Consider the following 19322-nt stretch of genomic DNA (forward strand, 5'->3'; position numbering starts at 1 on the left):
CACACGCCTCCTCAAAAGGTTATTTCCAGAACTACTATTTTATTATAAAGAACTTTAAAAATTACTTCGTAATATATAATTGTGTGTCAGAATGTTTGATGTAACTTCTCCTTATTTTAGTATGAGTGCATCGTTTCAAATTCTATTAGTAAAGAAGGACAATGCTTGTACAATTCACACAATCAATCAACTAACTGATATTCGGAAGTGTGAAGGAAGCGTGCCAGTTTTATTCGTATTAACGACACCCAATTATGTCACTAACATTACCCACCCGCCTTTTTTATTTAAATATGAATTTGTTGAAATTTTTAAAATTGCATTTTTAATGTCAACATGATCGGTCGTGTCTCCTACACAACCCTGTAATTTTTTTTCGATGAAATAAACTCGTTCGTTTCTACATATATATGGATAACAATTTAACGACTAGTTCAAACTGTACAGCATTCCTGATGAAACTTGTTTTACTTTATCCAAGCCAACCAGAATTTCTGCAAGCTTCAAAGCAAAATCAAACGCCGTTCCGGGACCACGGCTGGTTATTAAATTTCCATCAATCACGACTCTTTTATCATCAATATATCTACAATAAACAACATGAATTAGTACCGTAGTAAAATAGCTATTGTCGTATTCTTTACCTATATTTATCTGAGAGATTGTCTTTGAAAGAAGGATATGACGTCAAAGATTTTCCGAGAGCAATTGAATGTGCCAACAAAACCGTTGGAGCTGAAATTGATGAAGCATATTGAAATAATACACAAATTTAATTCAATTTCTAGCAATAACGAAACCTGCACAAATTGCAGCAATTATTTTCCCATTTGTCTCAAACGATTTTAAAACTTCCCCGAGCTGAGTTGACTCCGCCATAGCTTTGGATCCACCGAGACCACCTGGAAGAGCTATTGCATCAAATTCGCCCTAGTAATTAGAACAATTATTTTGTTATTCATTTCTTCGATTCTTTACTACCTTCGATGCTTCATTGAGTGTTGTGTCCGCAGTTATTACAACATCACGGGAACATGTAATCTGCTTACCTCCAAGCCCCGCAATAGTAACGCTCACCTGCAAAGTTAAACAAAATTCGCAAACAAAAAAAAATGATAAATTTAAGTTTAGCAGGAAAAAAATGCTTTACTGCGTTTTGACTACATAGTTGAAATGAAGTACCTTTTATGTGAATTATTCGACCCATTTTCGTCAAAATAGGGAATGCTCGTTTTATTGGTAAATACTCTTTTCTGAATAATACCTAGGTAAATCAAATATGTGTCACCAATTGGGTGGTTTACTATACAGTTATAAGAGGGACCGAATCGAGAATGGGTATAAAATTACTCATTAAAATGTTGCAAACTCAAGCGGCCTTTATTTTTTGCCCGCCACACTCCCCCACACCAGAAAGCTTCAGTTCGTATTCAATAGTAGACGCATTTCAGCTCAAAAAAAAATGGCAAAATACTACATACTCGGCATCATTTCTCAAACCAAGCGCTTGACATTTGTATTGCCTATTTGTATGAGAAGAGTGATGCTAATCTAAAAAACGTGCTTAATCCACCTAGCAGTGAGATGATACCCTTTTTTATCAATCCGCATGTGTTTTTGCATGAATATTCTTGATTGTTTTTTGGTTCCTTCGTTAAAAATGGAAGAATTTTAACAATCTATGGCTTGTTGGATAGCTATTACTATGCGGAATCTATGTCTAGAAACACAAAACTAAAAATTTTGACATAAAACTTCGTATAACTCAAATAGTAAACATCCCATCTCAAAACCATTCGATAGCATTCTGGGTGACGGGAAGACCTTTAATTTGAGACTAGTTTGATCAAAATCGGTCCAGCCATCACTGAGATCTCGACCTTTTAGTTGACAACACACATACACACATTAGAATTGCATGAAACGTCGAGATTTAGTGTCATATAGAAAAAAAAATTGTTTTTGATTGACTTTCTGGGACTTGAAATATAAAAATCGATTTTTTAATGTCTATTCATCAGCAACACGTAAAAAACTGACACCCGCTCTAGTTCTTGCCTGCCGTAACCGAATTTCATATATTACTACCATTTATATATGAATCACATACCAGTAAGTTCTTGCTTTGTAGCTTTCCGAAGTATGATCGTGTATGTATTATGCAAAGGTTGAAATTCATTTTCTCCTTTTCGTTACTTTGATTTCTAAACCCTGCGCTTGAGTTGCATAAACTACTATAACAAACCACCATGCGTTTCCTTCTAACAGAACTTGATGATTTAAAAATATGAAAACATACTACTTTAACATGTCCAAAAAATTTTTATTTATTACTAAAAAATCCGGGGTGATGCAAAAATTGGAAGAGGGAAAAAAATTTCAAAATTTTCAAGTATTTTCTAATGGAAGAAATACATCTTCAAACATTTAAAACAAAATGTAAACCTTCCCCATAATGCCTTCAACATACCTGATTTTTTTCAAATTTTTCGGAGTAGTTTCTTCAAAAATTAAACAAAATAAAATTCAATAGAACCACCCTAGCTCCGTCAATATGGCAGTTAAAAGGGTTGAAACTTTGAGAAAATTGTTTCCAGTCTATAACCTTACGAATGTGGTATAACGATATGTATTTTCTTGTACTGAATCCCCTGGTTATTAATAATTTCGAAAGGCTAGTTGAGCTTCAATCTCAAACGGGAGCGGATCATATCGCCGAAAGCCATTTCACCGAAAGTGGTTTCGCCGAATGCCATTTCGCCGAATAGGTCATTTCGCCGAAAGGGTCATTTCGCCGAAAGGGTAATTTCGCCGTAAGGGTCATATCTTCTGCATGTTATGTCTCCTGTATAACTGATGTGGCGCAGCCACATAACCGAAGCCAAGATGGCTCGGCGGCACAAAGCCGCCGAGCCGAAGCCGGCTAAGTCGGCCGCCGACCCGCCGTCGGAAGCGGCGGCCTCTTGCATACAAACCTGTAACCGCCTCGTTTGCTCGGTCTACTCAACGCAAGGTTTCTTTGCTTTTGTTTGGTCCGAACGAGCGGTAGCGAGGATATTTTTTCATTGTCACTTAATAAACAGAAAATACCACCTACATTTGCCTGGTAGATACACATATGCAATTGCTTTGATGCTTACTAGCTAATAGTCAACAAGTTTCCTTGGGAACTACTTTCTGAGGTTCATAAATCAAAATTTATTCAAGAGTACAACAATCAATCATTATTCAAGAGGTACAATGGTAGGTCAACAAAACGGGCGTTAACGCTATCATCTTTCGTTTGTCTTCTAATCAATTCTAATTACGATTTCAGGATTCGGCGAAAGGACCCTTTCGGCGAATGGCATTCGGCGAAGTGACCCATTCGGCGAAATAACCCTTTCGGCGAAATGACTTTCGGCGAAAGGGCTTTCGGCGAAATGACCCTGATCCATCTCAAACAAGATGAACCGTTTTTCTTGGGCAAAATAAAACAGTGCCTGAACGTCATATTGAATAATAATAATCAAATCACAACAGTTTGGCTCCTGGCTCATTGCTCCATTCCAGGCAAGTTTAGCCAAACGTGGTGCTATTGAGGGTGAAATTTATGAGAGTCCGATTGCTTTCAACGAATTCTATAGCGTGTCCCGCTAAAGAACACTTGCCAGCTGGCAAGCTTCTTGGGATAAAGATGATCTGTGTCGGTGGATGCACTCAATTATTCCTAAAATACTGACAAATGCATGGTTCAGAAAGCTGGATGTGAGTAGAGACTTCATCCGTGTGATGTCCAGACTCATGTTCAATCACTACACGTTAGATGCACGTCTCCTTCGAATTGGACTTTCCGAGACTACACGGAACGACCGAAATTAGCTCTGCGCCTAATTCGTATTACTGTTTTTGAATTAGTTGATTTTAACAACAAAATTTCCAGAATAACTATAAAATTAGTTAAAATTAAGAATTTATTTGCTGAAAAAAACTCTTATTTTTAGAGAATGTGTTTAGTTGGCGAATATTCTGGACACAAACCAGCAATATCTCAATCCAACACGAAATTCTCATTGACAACTAATTTTCTTTTTTAAATCAGAAATTTTTTTTCTATTTATCTATTACCAGTTTATTAGCCACAAAATTCATGAGAAGAGTCAAAACAAAACAATCCAAAAAAAGGCAAAAAGGGACAGTCTTGTTGAAACTGCTTGCAAATTGTTTAGATGTTTTACGCATGTGTTACGATATATCCATATATAAATTTCTAAACCGGTATGTAAAAATGACGTAAACTGTTAGTGGAAAGTGTATTTATTCAGAATTTGTGCGCATTTAAAGCGATTGTGCGTAATTATGTTTTTACGCAGAACAGTGAATTGAGTTTCGAATGTTGCACTCTAATTGTACATGTCAAATGATGTTTTTTGTATCTTCCAACTTTCCGGGCCACGCCGTTCGATGAACTACTTGTATTCGGTTTTTATTTTCCGAGTGCTCAAAGTTTTCAGTGAGAGAGTCGATTTCGCGAAGTCGAATGAACAAAACAGCGATTTAGAAAAAAATGTTCAAAAAGAAGTTTATGTTTCGCTTATGTCTTTTTCTCCAATACAACATCGTATTTATACCTGCCAATATAGAAAAGACAACCGCGACTGAAATTTTTTTCGGTAGTAGTGTGCCATCTAGTGGCTAATAGTCATTACGGTGCGTTATTTCGGCGACAGAGCGCCATATAGCTGCAAATTGCAGAAACCAATTCAACCATTTATGTTAGTTGAAAACAACGTTTTATCTCTCTAATTCAACTAAAAAATTAGTTGAATGGATATGAAGTGTGCCTTAGCTAAGAAATGACAATTGGTGAATTCAACTAAAAAAATAGCCATTTCAATAAATATTTTATTATTATCAAGGAAATTAGAATTAAAAAATCTAAATTAGCAAAAGTAAGATTTTTTTAGTTGTCTCAAAAAATAACTAACTAAAATCAGAAAATCAACTAATTTTTTCGCCAAAATGCTGATATCGGTCTTTCCGTGTAATCATTGTGTTTGTGGCGAAGGTTACCGCTATATTGATCATGTCGTTTGGGCATGCGTGGAGTATCGTGATGTCACATCTCAACTAATAAATTCCTTGCGTACTCAAGGTAGACTATCCAATGTCTCAGTTCGCGACATTCTTGCTTGTCGTGACCTTCCTTGCATGAAACTTTTTTATCATTTCATTAAGCCCATTGGAGTTCCAATTTAAATTTTATTTTATGTTAGACTGTTTTCTCTTCCATGAGTTCAACCAATAGCCAGCTATCTTATATTGAATAAAAGTGATGAACTGATACAAACAAACTTGAAATAGTTATAAGATCATGTACAAAATGAATGTATTTTATTTAATGTAATTTATAATAGAAAATCGCTTGATAAAAACAGTGTTTAGATTAACTAATGAATACCTAAATACTAATATGATATTCGAAATGCATTAGGTTTAAAGTACTATGTATTGTGGATGCCACGGCGAAGAAAAACTTATGTATATTGCCTATGAAATAAACATATTTATGGAAAAAAATGTATTTCCTTTGAGGGCAGATTTAACATGTTTTTCATACGTTTGTGTATGTTAGTATTCGATTCATAACAAATAAATATACGTTGGCAACACTTTTATTCACATTCTGTCAAATTTTGACGCATATCGTACGATTAGTTTTTGTTTGGCGTCTATACAAAGAAGTTGAAAAATTTTCGTGTGGCGATTTTTATAATGAATGAAAATTTAGAACAACGTGCGTGCATCAAATTTTGTGTTGCAAATGGATTTAAGTGTTGCGAAACGTTGAAAATGCCAGAAAAGGCCTTTGGTGAATCATGCTTGGATCATGATGAGATCCCTGGCCGCCCAACAACATCTGTTACTGATGAAAACATTGAATCGGCGAAGCAAATCGTGCTGCAAAATCGTTCTGTACCGATTAGAAAGATTGCTGTGTTGTTGGGCATCTCTTATGGATCAGCCGAACACATTTTAACTGATGTTTTGGGTTTGAAACGCGTCGCTTCTCGGCTGGTGCCAAAAAAGCTGAATTTCATTCAAAAGCAGCGTCTTGTTGATGTGGCCAAAGAAATGATTTCCAACGCAGATAGTAACCCCACATTCATCGAATGCATCATAACTGGTAATGAGGTGTGGATCTATGAATATGACGTCGAAACCGCACAACAATCGACCGAATGGCGCTTCGAAGGCGAGCCTTTGTTCTAAATTTTCATCCATTATAAAAATCGCCACGCGAAAATTTTTCAACTTCTTTGTATAGACGCCAAACAAAAACTAATCGTACGATATGCGTCAAAATTTGACAGAATGTGTATAAAAGTGTTGCCAACGTTGAGAGAATAAAAGTTTACCGATTGGACATGCGCGGGAATTTTAAAATGAAAATTCAGGTTCTTTTTTGACCATAAGGTAAAAACCCGGCATTTTTCGAGTCTTTCAGTCAAATCTGAAAATTATCACCAACGCTTAGTTCAAAGCTCGCCACCCGAACAGCGCAGCGATCGCAGATGAGTTGGTTGGATTCTTCAATTCCTCCAGCGTCCAAATAAACCTCAACCTAACCGAAACAAATTCCGGATCTTGACATTGGTCAACATATCTAATTAAGTCAAACATTCCGAATGTAAAGGAAATAGATTTTATTTTCAAGCAGGATATTGAAATAAATAGAAATTCCAATTGAAAGAAATCAAATGCAACAGAATATTCTTCGATTATTCGAATTTCAACCACAAGTAAATAAAAATTCACTGGAGAATAAATATTCCCAAGTATTTTGATCGCTTCATTAGAAAATTTCATCATTTGAGCAACAACGCAATCTACATGTCGAACTATTGTTAGAAGACCAATATTTGATTGTTGAGCGACATGGCTTTTTATGAGAGCCACGGTTCTATTGGTACATTGTCGCAAAACTGAATTACCGGTAGCGACACCTGCGAATGAAAAATAGAACCAAGAGAAGGAGAGTTTTGATTTTCATATTTGCATTTATGAGTTGCCACGGTTTTTTAGTTTATTCAATAGTACAGATATATATCAACAATAAAGGTACACACGAAATAGAAGAAAATCGATCTCAAAGACATTACTACTATCTTTTTCAGTGTAAACTGCGATAAACATGTAAATTCTTCAGAAATTTATGAAATAGGATAAGGTTAGGTTTTTTCGGACCAACATTTTTTTAATCAGAAACCAATGTAATGTTGATTTCTTGAGTACTAGGATGTTTAGCAATCGAATACCATTTATTTCAAATATATTTGTCCGATTTTATAAGAAATCGTTAAAAAGCTGAAGTAATTAGCAGTTTTCCTAGCGATTTGACAGCTTTTGTATCATCTCTAAACAATCAGCGCCTCTACATTTCATATCGTTCGCCCATCACTAGCTTAGACTGCACGAAGCACTGTTGTCAAATTTGAGCGGCAGCACAGATGAATCAGGGTTCGTAGCTTGGATATCTTTAAATTATTTTTTTTATTATTTCAAATTGAACTGCCGAGTTTAGCACTAAGCATTTCAATTTGAACTGATCTGCACTGATGAGTCAAAAACGAAACGTAAAAATAATAAAAACGGTTATGTGCCCTAGCACAAAATTTGGCTAACCGCTAAATGATATCTTTTAATGTTGAAAGCCAAGGTTCTTCTTGAGAGCCGCGATTCAATGCTGTCGTGGTTCGTTCGTTCATTGCTACGAGTCGATTCAAATAAACGGCTCGTGAGCACTCGCCCATTACTACTTGCAAGTCGAACACTATTAGTGGCCCTTACACGATCAATAAAAGTTTCATTACAAAAACTACAAGGATCAGCCCCATGGGGTTGTTCGAGCCATTGATGCGGAACAAGGCATCCAAAATTTCTAATGATCGACATTTTCAATTAAACGCCAGACTTTTGAATCCGCAAATGCACGAGTCTGCTTAGATTGATCTTAATTAGGAACCAACACCGACACGCGAACCCAGAAATTGACTCTATTTGTCTTGATTTGTACTTGTTTCGTAGCCGACGAAATTACACCAATAGCCCAAATGTATGCAATTATATGATTGTACATGCTTGTGAACGGATATCGATATTTAAGCTTCTTTTCGCCAAACTTGTGTTCAAGTTTTGTATGCAAGCAGTTATTTTTATAGCGTTTCTACACAATTACTACCATTCTGCGATTTGAAGCGATAAACTTTTTCTCATTATCAATCGAGTTCATCTTATATAAATTAGAAATTAATCTTATGCACTCAAAATTTACCCGGGGTAGTTGCTAATTTCTCAGGCGAAACGACATAATATGGAATTTCATCCGATCTTGCATGACACAAGATCAGAGCATACCAATAAAGCTTCAAATCGTTTTAGGGCACTTTTTGTCTCGCTGTCTAGCAACAACCTACGTCTGGCATGCTACTTGTAGGACTGAAACATTAGCTATAATTTCGCTTCTATTTATAGATTCGCGTGCTTCCAACAGCTTCGCTTTTGCATCGATTGACCAATCAGAGCGATGCTTTCCCTTTGATATATCGCTTACTCCTTCAAAACCGTCGACCATGGCAGGGAAATCCGGTAAGCCGGAAATTTTTTTTTTCAGACAAATAGGACACTGCTAGCTATTAATCAACATTTCAATGATATAGAATTAAGAATACATGGCTATGAACATTCAAATCAATACGTAAAAATATTTCCAATCAAATGGTGACATAATATTAAGAATTGATACAAAATTGACTGAGCTGTAATTGTTCGAAACCTGACCACATTTCTACGTGTATTTTTCTTGATTTTCTAATTTGCACCCCTACATAGAAAACAAAAATGTGTTCCACATTAAAAGTAATCCTTAACAATGATATTAATAATTCTCGTGTAAGGGCCGCTATTACTTTATTTCACAATTATTACATATATTCAAACTGAAGCGGATTTTCTTCAGTTCATTGAAAAAATGATCTTGTTCTGTGGAAAACCTTACAAAACTAACATCATTCTGTTGATAAATTGAATTAGCAACGTTTCAAAATAATTTGTATATAATTTAGTACTTCCAAATCGTCGAAATACGACATCGGTTATATGAAATTCATTGGTTTTCCACACGGAAAGACCGAAATCAGTATTTTAGCGAAAAAATTAGTTGATTTTCTGATTTTAGTTAGTTATTTTTTGAGACAACTAAAAAAATCTTATTTTTGCTAATTTAGATTTTCTAATTCTCATTCCCTTAGTAATAATGAAATATTTTTTGAAATGACTATTTTTTTAGTTGAATTTACCAATTAAACGTGCTGTCATTTCTTAGCTAAGGCACACTTCATTTCCATTCAACTAATTTTTTAGTTGAATTAGAGAAATAAAACGTTGTTTTCAACTAACATAAATGGTTGAATTGGCTTTTGCAATTTGCAGCTATATGGCGCACTGTAACCGAAAAAACGTTAACACCGTAATGACAACTAGCCACTAGATGGCACACTACAACCGAAAAAAAATTCAGCCGCAGTTATCTTTTCTATATTCGCAGGTATAAATACGATGTTGTATTGGAGAAAAAGACATAAACGAAACATTAACTTCCTTTTAAAATTTTTTCTTCTAAATCGCTATTTTCTTCATTCGACTTCGCGAAATCGACTCTCTAACTGAAAATCTTGAGCACTCGGAAAACAAAAAACCGAATACAAGTAGTACACTGGACGGCGTGACCCGGAAGGTTGGAAGATACAAAAAACATCATTTGACATATACAATTAGAGTGCAACATTCGAAACTCACTTCACTGTTCCGCGTAAAAACATTATTACGCACAATCGCTTCAAATGCGCACAAATTCTGAATAAATACATTTTCCACTAAAAGTTTACGTCATTTTTACATATCGATTTGGAAATTTATATATGAAAATATCGTTACACATGCGAAAAACATCAAAACAATTTGCAAGCGGTTTCAACAAGGCTGTCCTCTTTAGCTTTTTAATGGATTGTTTTACTTTGACACTTCTCATTAGTTTTTGGTTAATAAACTTGTTAATAAAACAAATTTCATTTTTGTTTTCTTTGTGCTGTCCTTCAGCAATGATAGTGATAGATAAATAGAAACAATTTGTCTGATTTTAATAACAAAATTGAGTCAATGTCAATGAGAATTTCGTGTTGGATTGAAATATTGCTGGTTTGTGTCCAGGATATTCGCCAACTAAACACATTCCTAAAAATAAGAGTTTTTTTTTGTTTCGATTAAAGAGGTTTTAACCTTAAGGTCATTCGCCACTTCGGGCCAGAAAAACTTTCTGACCCTATGTGCGGGGTTGGGAATCGAACCCAGGCGGGCTGCGTGAAAGGCATCGACTTACCCATCACACTACACCCGTCCCCTAAATAAGAGTTTTTTTCAGCAAAGTAAATTCTCAATTTTAACTAATTTCATAGTTATTTTGGAAATTTTGTTGTTAAAATTAACTAATTCATAAACAGTAATACGAATAAGGCGCAGAGCTAATTTCGGTCGTTCCGTGCATGAAAAACGTACAAAGCTTTTACAAAAATGTGTCTGAATGTAATCTTCGTAGGTTTATTTGGAAAAAATTGTCATGTCATCGCATTATTTTTCCAAATAATTGTGAAAGATCACAAAAACACCCATATTTCAGAGTTAGTTTTGATAAGACTAGGAAAATCCTGCGAATTTTCCAACCATTTTCAGCCTGCAGATAGATAAATGTTTTTCAAAGGTATGTATGTTTTTGGTTTCGACAAATTTTTAGATTTTCCAGCAAAATTTTCCTAAACCCATCCGCGCGCATGGTGCTTGGACGATGGCCTTAAACCTAGACTTACTATCTAATGCTCTATTTCGATTCGATGTAAGTCAAGCTAAGCAGAATGAATCAGCAGCATAAAACATGTAGTAGGATTATTACTTTTATTATTATTGACATCATTACACCACTGGTACGGTACCTTATGATAAAAAAAGAACCGGAATTTTCATTTTAAAATTCCCACGCTTGTCCAATCGGTAAACTTTTATTCTCTCAACGTTGGCAACACTTTTATACACATTTTGTCAAATTTTGACGCATATCGTACGATTAGTTTTTGTTTGGCGTCTATACAAAGAAGTTGAAAATTTTCGTGTGGCGATTTTTATAATGGATGAAAATTTAGAACAACCTTCGAAGCGCCATTCGGTTGTTGTGCGGTTTCGACGTCATATTTATAGATCCACACCTCATCACCAGTTATGATGCATTCGATGAATGTGGGGTCACTATCTGCGTTGAAAATCTGCACTACCGGATGTGAAAATTTCATATTTTTTCAAATAAATTTGAATTCATTGACATTCGTCTATTCTTTCGGTCGTATTGATAATAAAATAGCTATAATTTTTATCAACAGCAGCACCGTCTTTTACCAATATTACACACCAATAGCAGACATCCGTAACCGTTTCTATTTCTTCATAGCGTGTACGAAATAGAACAAAGCACGCATCGTTTATTTTGTGTTTTCTTCTTCTTTCGATGTGGTACATATTGTCATTCTATAAGGCGAGCTGAAAACTTTGACACTCATCGCTGTGTAAGTGCGGAACCGGAAGTCGGATCCTGATGAAATTTCACATTAGCTTCAAAGATATAATGAGCTTTAATTCAAATCAAGATATGTGAAAATCGGGTTCAAGCATCGCAGAGAAATCGTAGTGAGTTCTATTTTTCAAGTTTTTCTGCACCACTTTCGGTGTTTCCGGAACTGGAAAAGGGGGGACCATTACTGCCGAATGAAGCTTTCATGCCCACAAACTAACAAGCTCTGCAAACTAGAAGAATTTATCAGACAGTTTAATCGGATTTGTACCTGTTTTGACTACTAATACTAATGAAACTGGTAATTTTCTACTTATCACGCTTTAGTTCCGGAACCGGAAGTCGAATCTGGATAAAATATTCTGGAAATTTTTAGGAAACTATAAAACCTTTCATTTGAATCTTAGTTTGTGAAAATCGGTTTTCCGAGAAAAGTGCATATTTTTAGAACACACACACTCACATACACACACACACACCGGGCCTCAGTTAAAAAGTCGGTTTTCACAGTGATTGCATAGCTTTTGTATAAGAGAAAGGCAATAAGAATATCATCGGATTGAGATTTTTAAATAAATTATTTTAACTAAATAATTCGCAAGTCAAATTTATTGATGTTTGTATTGTAACGAAGAATGAAAGCAACTATTTTGAATCGTCGAATTTTGGCCCCCCTAAAAAGGTCCGGGCCAGTAGGGTTTACTCACTTTCCTCCACCCTTCTCGACGGCCCGCCTGTCAATAATACTTTTGTATCGCGTGAACCAAGGATTTACAATGAGGAGCTTTTTCATATTAATCAACTATTACAACATTATATAGCAGATTTAGAGACTATTATATTATATTATAGATTTAGAGACTGTTGAATTTAAAGGTACGATTATTAAAGTTCTACTTCTTTATACATTATTTAAAGGTGACCTTTAACGAATGTATGTATACTTACACCACATCTACGCAGAACGTCGACGCAAATGACAAACTCCATCTCTTCGGCGCCACTTGGTAGTAACATAAGTAATTTTTTAGACATTATTGTACGGTTTGGATGAAAACAAAACTTAAACTCTGATATTCCAAATTTTACCACCTATAATTGTTTTTCTTTTACCGGCCCATTGAAAAATTTGACGTTTCTGTTACGCACACCAGAGATGCCGAGCAGAGTTGCCAAGTCATTTTTCCAAAAATTAACATAAAACGAAACAACTCATCTGTATCATATAGGGCAACAGAGGTATTTTGGCACACTTTAGGATTGATTTTATTTCGGCCCACTTAGTAAAAATATCCATCAAATGTTGTAATATCTTCGAAAACTCCTTCCGCAATAGGTAATTTAATGTGATTAGCTTCAAATTGATGCAACATGGGTTACTTAATATCGATAAAATCCGATGAAATTGATAAAGTTTGTTAGGTGGGCCAAAATATATGAAGTGGCCAAAATACCTCTGTTACCCTATATCACGCGTTTTTTTGGTAACGTTACTAACGGCCAATAAGCCACCTGTCAACATCCACTTTCGAAGGAAATTGTAGGCGATTTCTCTGCCGTATTCTATTATGACTTACTCTCAGCGAGTGCCGAGTCATACGAAATTACTCTTCAAAGTGAATGTTGATGCATGGCTTATTGGCTGTTATAAAAAAAAAACGCGTGATATCTCTACTTGAATCTACACATTTGTGCCAGAGAATGGTGACCGGGGCTCATTTTAGTGATCACCAAGAAATTGTCGCTCAATCACGATTCGCCATTCCTAAACAAGTTAAACCGAAAATCGGTATTTATCTGTATCAATAGAGTTTTCTATTCCCTTGTGGCAAATCATTGACATCAAGAGTCTCTGCCTAGAAATTAAAAATCGCTTGGAAATTTCGTGATGAAAAGAAACATCATATATGTTATCCGGTTCAAGGACGATTCACACGTTATATCAGGTGACCGTTACAGGCAAGGAATGGCAATGGAAAGGATCTGTTTGTAACACTTCTAAAAACACTATGACAACCTCAAAACGTTTTTACATCCGGAACGTGTATTTGTTTCGATAATGGAAGCTTTAAACTAATCTAAACTACAGGCGAAGTCCCGTTAACGTTGACGGAAATTGACTGATCGTCTAAGTCATACTTAAAACTGTTTGCTAGAAGGTGTTTTTTATGATGAAAACAAACTAGTTTTAAAATTGTAGGGTTACAGAGGTATTTTGGCCCACTTTAGGATCGATGAAAACAATTTTTAAAAATACATATGAAAGGTTATGACAAGACTATCAAACTGTAACACGAGTCTCCTTGTATCAGATGTTGAATGATGATAAAGTTCAATTGCAGCCGAGTGGGCTCGTTAGGCTATCAACTGACAAAACGAGCAAAGTCGCATAAAAAAGTTAAAAGAAAATCACAATTCGTTGTACTTTGTAGGAAATTCACGTAGATTATTTGACGATTGATTGAAAATTTGAACTTGAAATTTTATTTGAGTGTGGCAAATATGGTGTCTGTTGACCCTAAGACAAGACAAGACAGCTCGATTGATTTCGGAGCCAAGCCTGGGAGCTACTTTGACGTTTTTGTGTTGTATTACTTTCTTTACCACAGGGTTATTCTCATCGTATTTCGATTCGTGAAAATACCTGAAGAAAATTTAAACTCAACATAAACTAAATTCAACAAATATTATTATTGTATTTTACCAACACGTATATACAGTTTCGTAGTATTAGTATTATTTCACTACAAGATACCAATAAGCTTACAGGTTCCTTAATTGGTTCCAGTTATGAGGATTTTCCGCGGTTATTGTAGGTACTCTAAATAGATATTTATAAAATATCATAATGTTGGATAACTCAGTGCCACGAAAAATACGACGAAATTTTTGTTAATCTGGCTTTGAATAAAGGAATGTAAATAACTTGCATTTATAAAAGAAATTGGCGGCACTGCCAATGTCGCTAGTCACATAAGCGGCCTTTACACGATCATTAAAAGTGTCATTACCTAAAAGATGAATTTATGATGAAATCTCCATACAAATTTGGAATGTCATTGCTTATTAATCATTAAAAATTACATTATTAATTTTCATGTAAGGGCCGCTATACAGTCAACTATCATTAATAATTCAGCAGAGCCCATAGAAAGCAAACACGCAGAGAAATGGAGCTGAAAACAACAAAACAGTCAGCGAATTTTTATATATGATTTCTGGTAATTTCAAGCTAGTATGTGTTTGTTTTGAACTAATTTCTCCTTTTTATATAAACAATTATATCTGTTTGATTTGACGTAAAATTTTGATCCAGGCTATCGAAGAAATGATTTGTTTCCGCTGTTTTTATTGTTCAAATAAATTAGACCTTTTTAACATGTAAAAATTGGCAATGTATTTGTTGATACAATCATGTTTTACATGAGGGGTTCCCATACTATGAAAAAATTACTAAATTTACTAAAATTCACCTAGGCCTCAGACCCCCATCAACAAATTCCTTTGAAAATTCAATATTTTGCTTTTTTTATATTGATGTAGAATACTTACCAATTTCTGCGGATGGTAAAATAAACACAACTTTTTTAGCGTAAATACATCAAATAACAACTTATATCAAACAATAGGGGGTCGATTTCTAGACCCCGTCGAGTTTTCGTTTACGTCGACCCCCGCTGAAAGGATATCGACCCCAAGGGGTCTATATCGACCACTTTGGGAACCCCTGGTTTACATCAAGAACAGGGCAAAATAACGGAAGGTGGAGTAGGAGGGTAGGCGGTTTCTTGGTTGACATTTGTGGCTCGCTTCCATGGTCACCTTAACATTGCCTTTGAAACAGTTAAAAAAGCAGATTATTTTTTAGGGGTAACTTGTTTACCTGTAATTGAAGCACAGACTAACAGACAGGACACTCAAATTAGATTCTTCAATCATTTTAACGGTCATTTTGAATATTCCTTTATTTAGGACAGTACTCACATATGTCATGATGGCGCCACGTTACCCTATCAAAAACATCCTGTCTGTCATCTAGACTGTGTTTATTTTTTTCATTTACCAACAGAGTTGCCATTCATACAGAGTTACCTGTAATGTATTGGTTTGTATACGTCCATGCGAATTTCATGCAGGATGCAGATTTAATACATATTGCCAAAACTACGAGGTCTGTTCAAAAAGTTCCCGGAATTTTTTAATTGCGCGCGTCTGGAGAGTCCGGTGGTCAAAATTTTTTGTTATTGTGTTGGTACATATGTCCCTAATGTATGGTGAAATTTTCAGCTGTATTCATTGTTTACATTCTGTCTTGTAGCGGCTGGTGTAGACGTGTTTTTTTTGAGCTCGGCGATTTTTGTCTTGGTGACGTTGGGTGCTTCCACGTGAACGATTGTGCTTTTGTTTCGACATCATAACCGTACACCCATGTTTCATCACCAGTTATGACCCTTTCAAGTAAATTTGGATCGTCGTTGACGTCGTTTAACAGCTCCTGAGCGATGGTAATGCGTTTGTTTTTTTGATCAAAATTCAGCAGTTTTGGCACAGACTAACAGACATGACAGTATGAGTAAATTCTTATAAAAATAATTTTTCGTGATGCACTAGTTCCACCTATATTGTACTGCGCGAACTATTTACTATCTGTACACCCCTTGTGTTATGTAAAAGTTTTTTTTACTAGTTGGTTTCCCCTCGTTTGTCAACACCGATCAGCTGCTTGCAGGGATGCCTGATTTCATCGAAATATTTGAAAATGAATCGTCACAATAAATTATTGGATTTTTTTTTCATAAATACCTACGTTTATTTCATAGGCATGTATATTATACATAAGTTTTTCTTCGCCGTGGCATCCACAATACGTAGTACTTTAAACCTAATACATTTCGAATATCATATTAGTATGTTGGTATTCATTAGTTAATCTAAACACTGTTTTTATCAAGCGAATTGCTATTATAAATTACATTAAAAAAATACATTTATTTTGTACATGATCCTATAACTATTTCAGGTTTGTTTGTATCAGTTCATCACTTTTATTCAATATAATATAGCAGGCTATTGGTTGAACTCATGGATGAGAAAACAGTCTTACATAATTAATTCTAACATTTAAATTGGAACTCCAATGGACTTATTGAAATAATAAAGAAGTTTCATGTAAGGAACGTCACGACAAGTCGCGAAAATTATTGGATTACGTTGATAATATATTTGACTTTTTCGCGATGTTGGAAGGTAACCATTTATTTGACTCAACGTTGTTTATCTAGACTATTTTTTATTGTTTTGGTAGTTTTCACCCGGCGGCAGACCAGATGCAAGTAAATATTGTAACAAAACGGGTTCGATTTTGTATTGTGTTGGAGGATGAGAAGTAGGCACAATTATGTATATAGTTTTGGCAATATGTATTAAATCTGTATCCTGCATGAAATTCGTATGGACGTATACAAATCAATACATTACAGGTAATTCTGTATAAATGGCAACTCTGTTGGTAAATGAAAAAAATAAACACAGTCTAGATAACAGACAGGATGTTTTTGATAGGGTAACGTGGCGCCATCATGACACATGTGAGTACTGTCCCAAATAAAGGAATATTCGAAATGACCGTTAAAATGATTGAAGAATCTAATTTGAGTGTCCTGTCTGTTAGTCTGTGGTTTTGGAACGAATTTTGCTGCCACTCGTTTCATGCCCAAAACATTTGATAAAATATGATGGCATGAGCCAACTGATATGCCAACTTCATCAGCAACTTCTCTAATAGTGATTCGGCGATCATCCATAATCATTTTTTCCTTTTTTCCCACATTTTCATCGATTATTGACGTGCTGGGTCGACCGGAGCGTTCGTCGTCTTCAACGTCTTCCCGGCCATCTTGGAAACGCTTATACCACTCGTAAACACTTGTTTTTTCATAGCAGACTCACCGTAGGCTCTCTGTAACATTTCGCACACTTGGTTACACTTTATTTCATTTTTCACGCAAAATTTAATACAAATTTTTCAATTCTTCCATTGTTTAAACTAACAAAAATCGCCGAGCTCAAAAAAACACGTCTACACCAGCCGGTACAAGACAGAATGTAAACAATGAATACAGCTGAAAATTTCACCATACATTAGGGACATATGTACCAACACAATAAAAAAAAATTTTGACCACCGGACTCTCCAGACGCGCGCAATTAAAAAAATTCCGGGAACTTTTTGAACAGACCTCGTATATACATAATTTTGCCTACTTCTCATCCTCCATCGCAATACAAAATCGAACCCGCTTTGTTACAATATTTACTTGCTTCTGGTCTGCCGCCACTTAATTTCGGGTGAAAACTACCAACACAATAAAAAATAGTCTAGATGAACAACGTTGAGTTAAATAAATGGTTACCTTCCAACATCGCGAAAAAGTTAAATATATTATCAACATAATCCAATAATTTATTGTGACGATTTATTTTCAAATATTTTGATGAAATCAGGCATCCCTGCAAGCAGCTAATCGGTGTTGACAAACGAGGGGAAACCAACTAGTAAAAAAAACTTTTACATAACACATGGGGTGTACAGATATTTTATATACATATGTTACTCTCCTCTCCATATTAAACACTCTCACACACTCTCTCTACCTCTCTATAAGAAAAAGGAATTCTAGAAAAATCCATTTCACTTTTAAAGTTTATACTTGTCAGTATAAATTATAAGATATAAAACTAAAAGAATTAGTATTTCAACATATCATACATTTTTGTTAGTCTTGAGAAAAAAAATTCTTTCAAACAAACTTTCAAGGTCAACTAATTTTATTTCAATTTAAAAATTGTTAAATGTTTTCAACAGCATTTCAACCTCTTTGTCGTGGGATAATCGAGTTTTTCAACATCACAATGAAGCTCCTGGTATATTAATTTTTATTCTATGCAATCGGTGATCCACCATTCCAGTCGAGATAGAGATATTGTACTAAATATTAACTGTAAAAACGTGTTATGTAACGTTCTGCAGGTTTAGTAATATTTTGGATTATCCATACATACACTTGAATTTTTGAAAAGCTCCAAGGAAACGAAAGAAGCACAAAGGTTATCCTTCTAAAATAAGTGCAAACTGTTTTTATTAACCACGGGAGAAAAAATTTCTCTGGTTTATATGAAATATAGCTGATACGGTTTATTAAAAAATCAACTTTAGTTGTATCATTACACAAATAAGATCATAGCCGAGCCGATTTTTTCTTGTTATAAATGTAAAACAGGGGTTCCCAAAGTGATCGATATAGACCCCTTGGGGTCGATATCCTTTTAGCGGGGGTCGACATAAACGAAAACTATTGTTTGATATAAGTTGTTATTTGAAATATTTACGCTAAAAAAGTTTTGTTTATTTGACCATACGCAGAAATTGGTAAGTATTTTACATCAATATTAAAAAAGCAAGAAATTGAATTTTCAAAGAAATTTGTTGATGGGGGTCTGAGGCCTAAGTTAATTTTAGTAAAGAGGTCCATGACCCAAAATAGTTTGGGAACCCCTGTTCTAAGTCAATCATCAGACTGCCAGATTTTATTTAGCTCATAAGTTTTTTCATTTCTCTTTCTCGTTTTTTTCTTCTCTCTCTCTCTCTCTCTCTTTCTATAGCTACTCA

At 35.0% G+C, this 19322-nt stretch overlaps 1 protein-coding gene across 1 annotated transcript; it reads right to left on the reverse strand.

Annotated features, from left to right (window-relative positions):
- Positions 1-165: 165 nt before the first annotated feature.
- On the reverse strand, positions 166-12816 carry LOC131425090 (protein dj-1beta). Its single transcript, XM_058586672.1, has 5 exons — positions 12602-12816; positions 982-1077; positions 801-930; positions 645-735; positions 166-586 (listed from the first exon to the last, which is right to left on the reverse strand). The coding sequence occupies exons 1-5, from the start codon at positions 12686-12688 to the stop codon at positions 430-432; spliced, it is 561 nt and encodes a 186-aa protein (XP_058442655.1). The 5' UTR covers positions 12689-12816; the 3' UTR covers positions 166-429.
- Between the last annotated feature and the right edge of the window lie 6506 nt (positions 12817-19322).

The sequence above is a fragment of the Malaya genurostris genome, chromosome 1, assembly GCF_030247185.1.
Source record: "Malaya genurostris strain Urasoe2022 chromosome 1, Malgen_1.1, whole genome shotgun sequence".
Taxonomy (NCBI): Eukaryota; Metazoa; Arthropoda; class Insecta; order Diptera; family Culicidae; genus Malaya; species Malaya genurostris.

What these genes read in the sequence shown, in the direction of transcription:
- LOC131425090 (XM_058586672.1), bottom strand. Translation starts at nt 12,688, where the DNA reads ATGTCTAAAAAATTACTTATGTTACTACCAAGTGGCGCCGAAGAGATG. An exon ending in AATTGCTGCAATTTGTGCAG is followed by an intron (nt 736 to 800) that starts GTTTCGTTATTG and finishes CATCAATTTCAG; the next exon opens with CTCCAACGGTTTTGTTGGCA. An exon ending in AATCTCTCAGATAAATATAG is followed by an intron (nt 587 to 644) that starts GTAAAGAATACG and finishes TGTTTATTGTAG; the next exon opens with ATATATTGATGATAAAAGAG.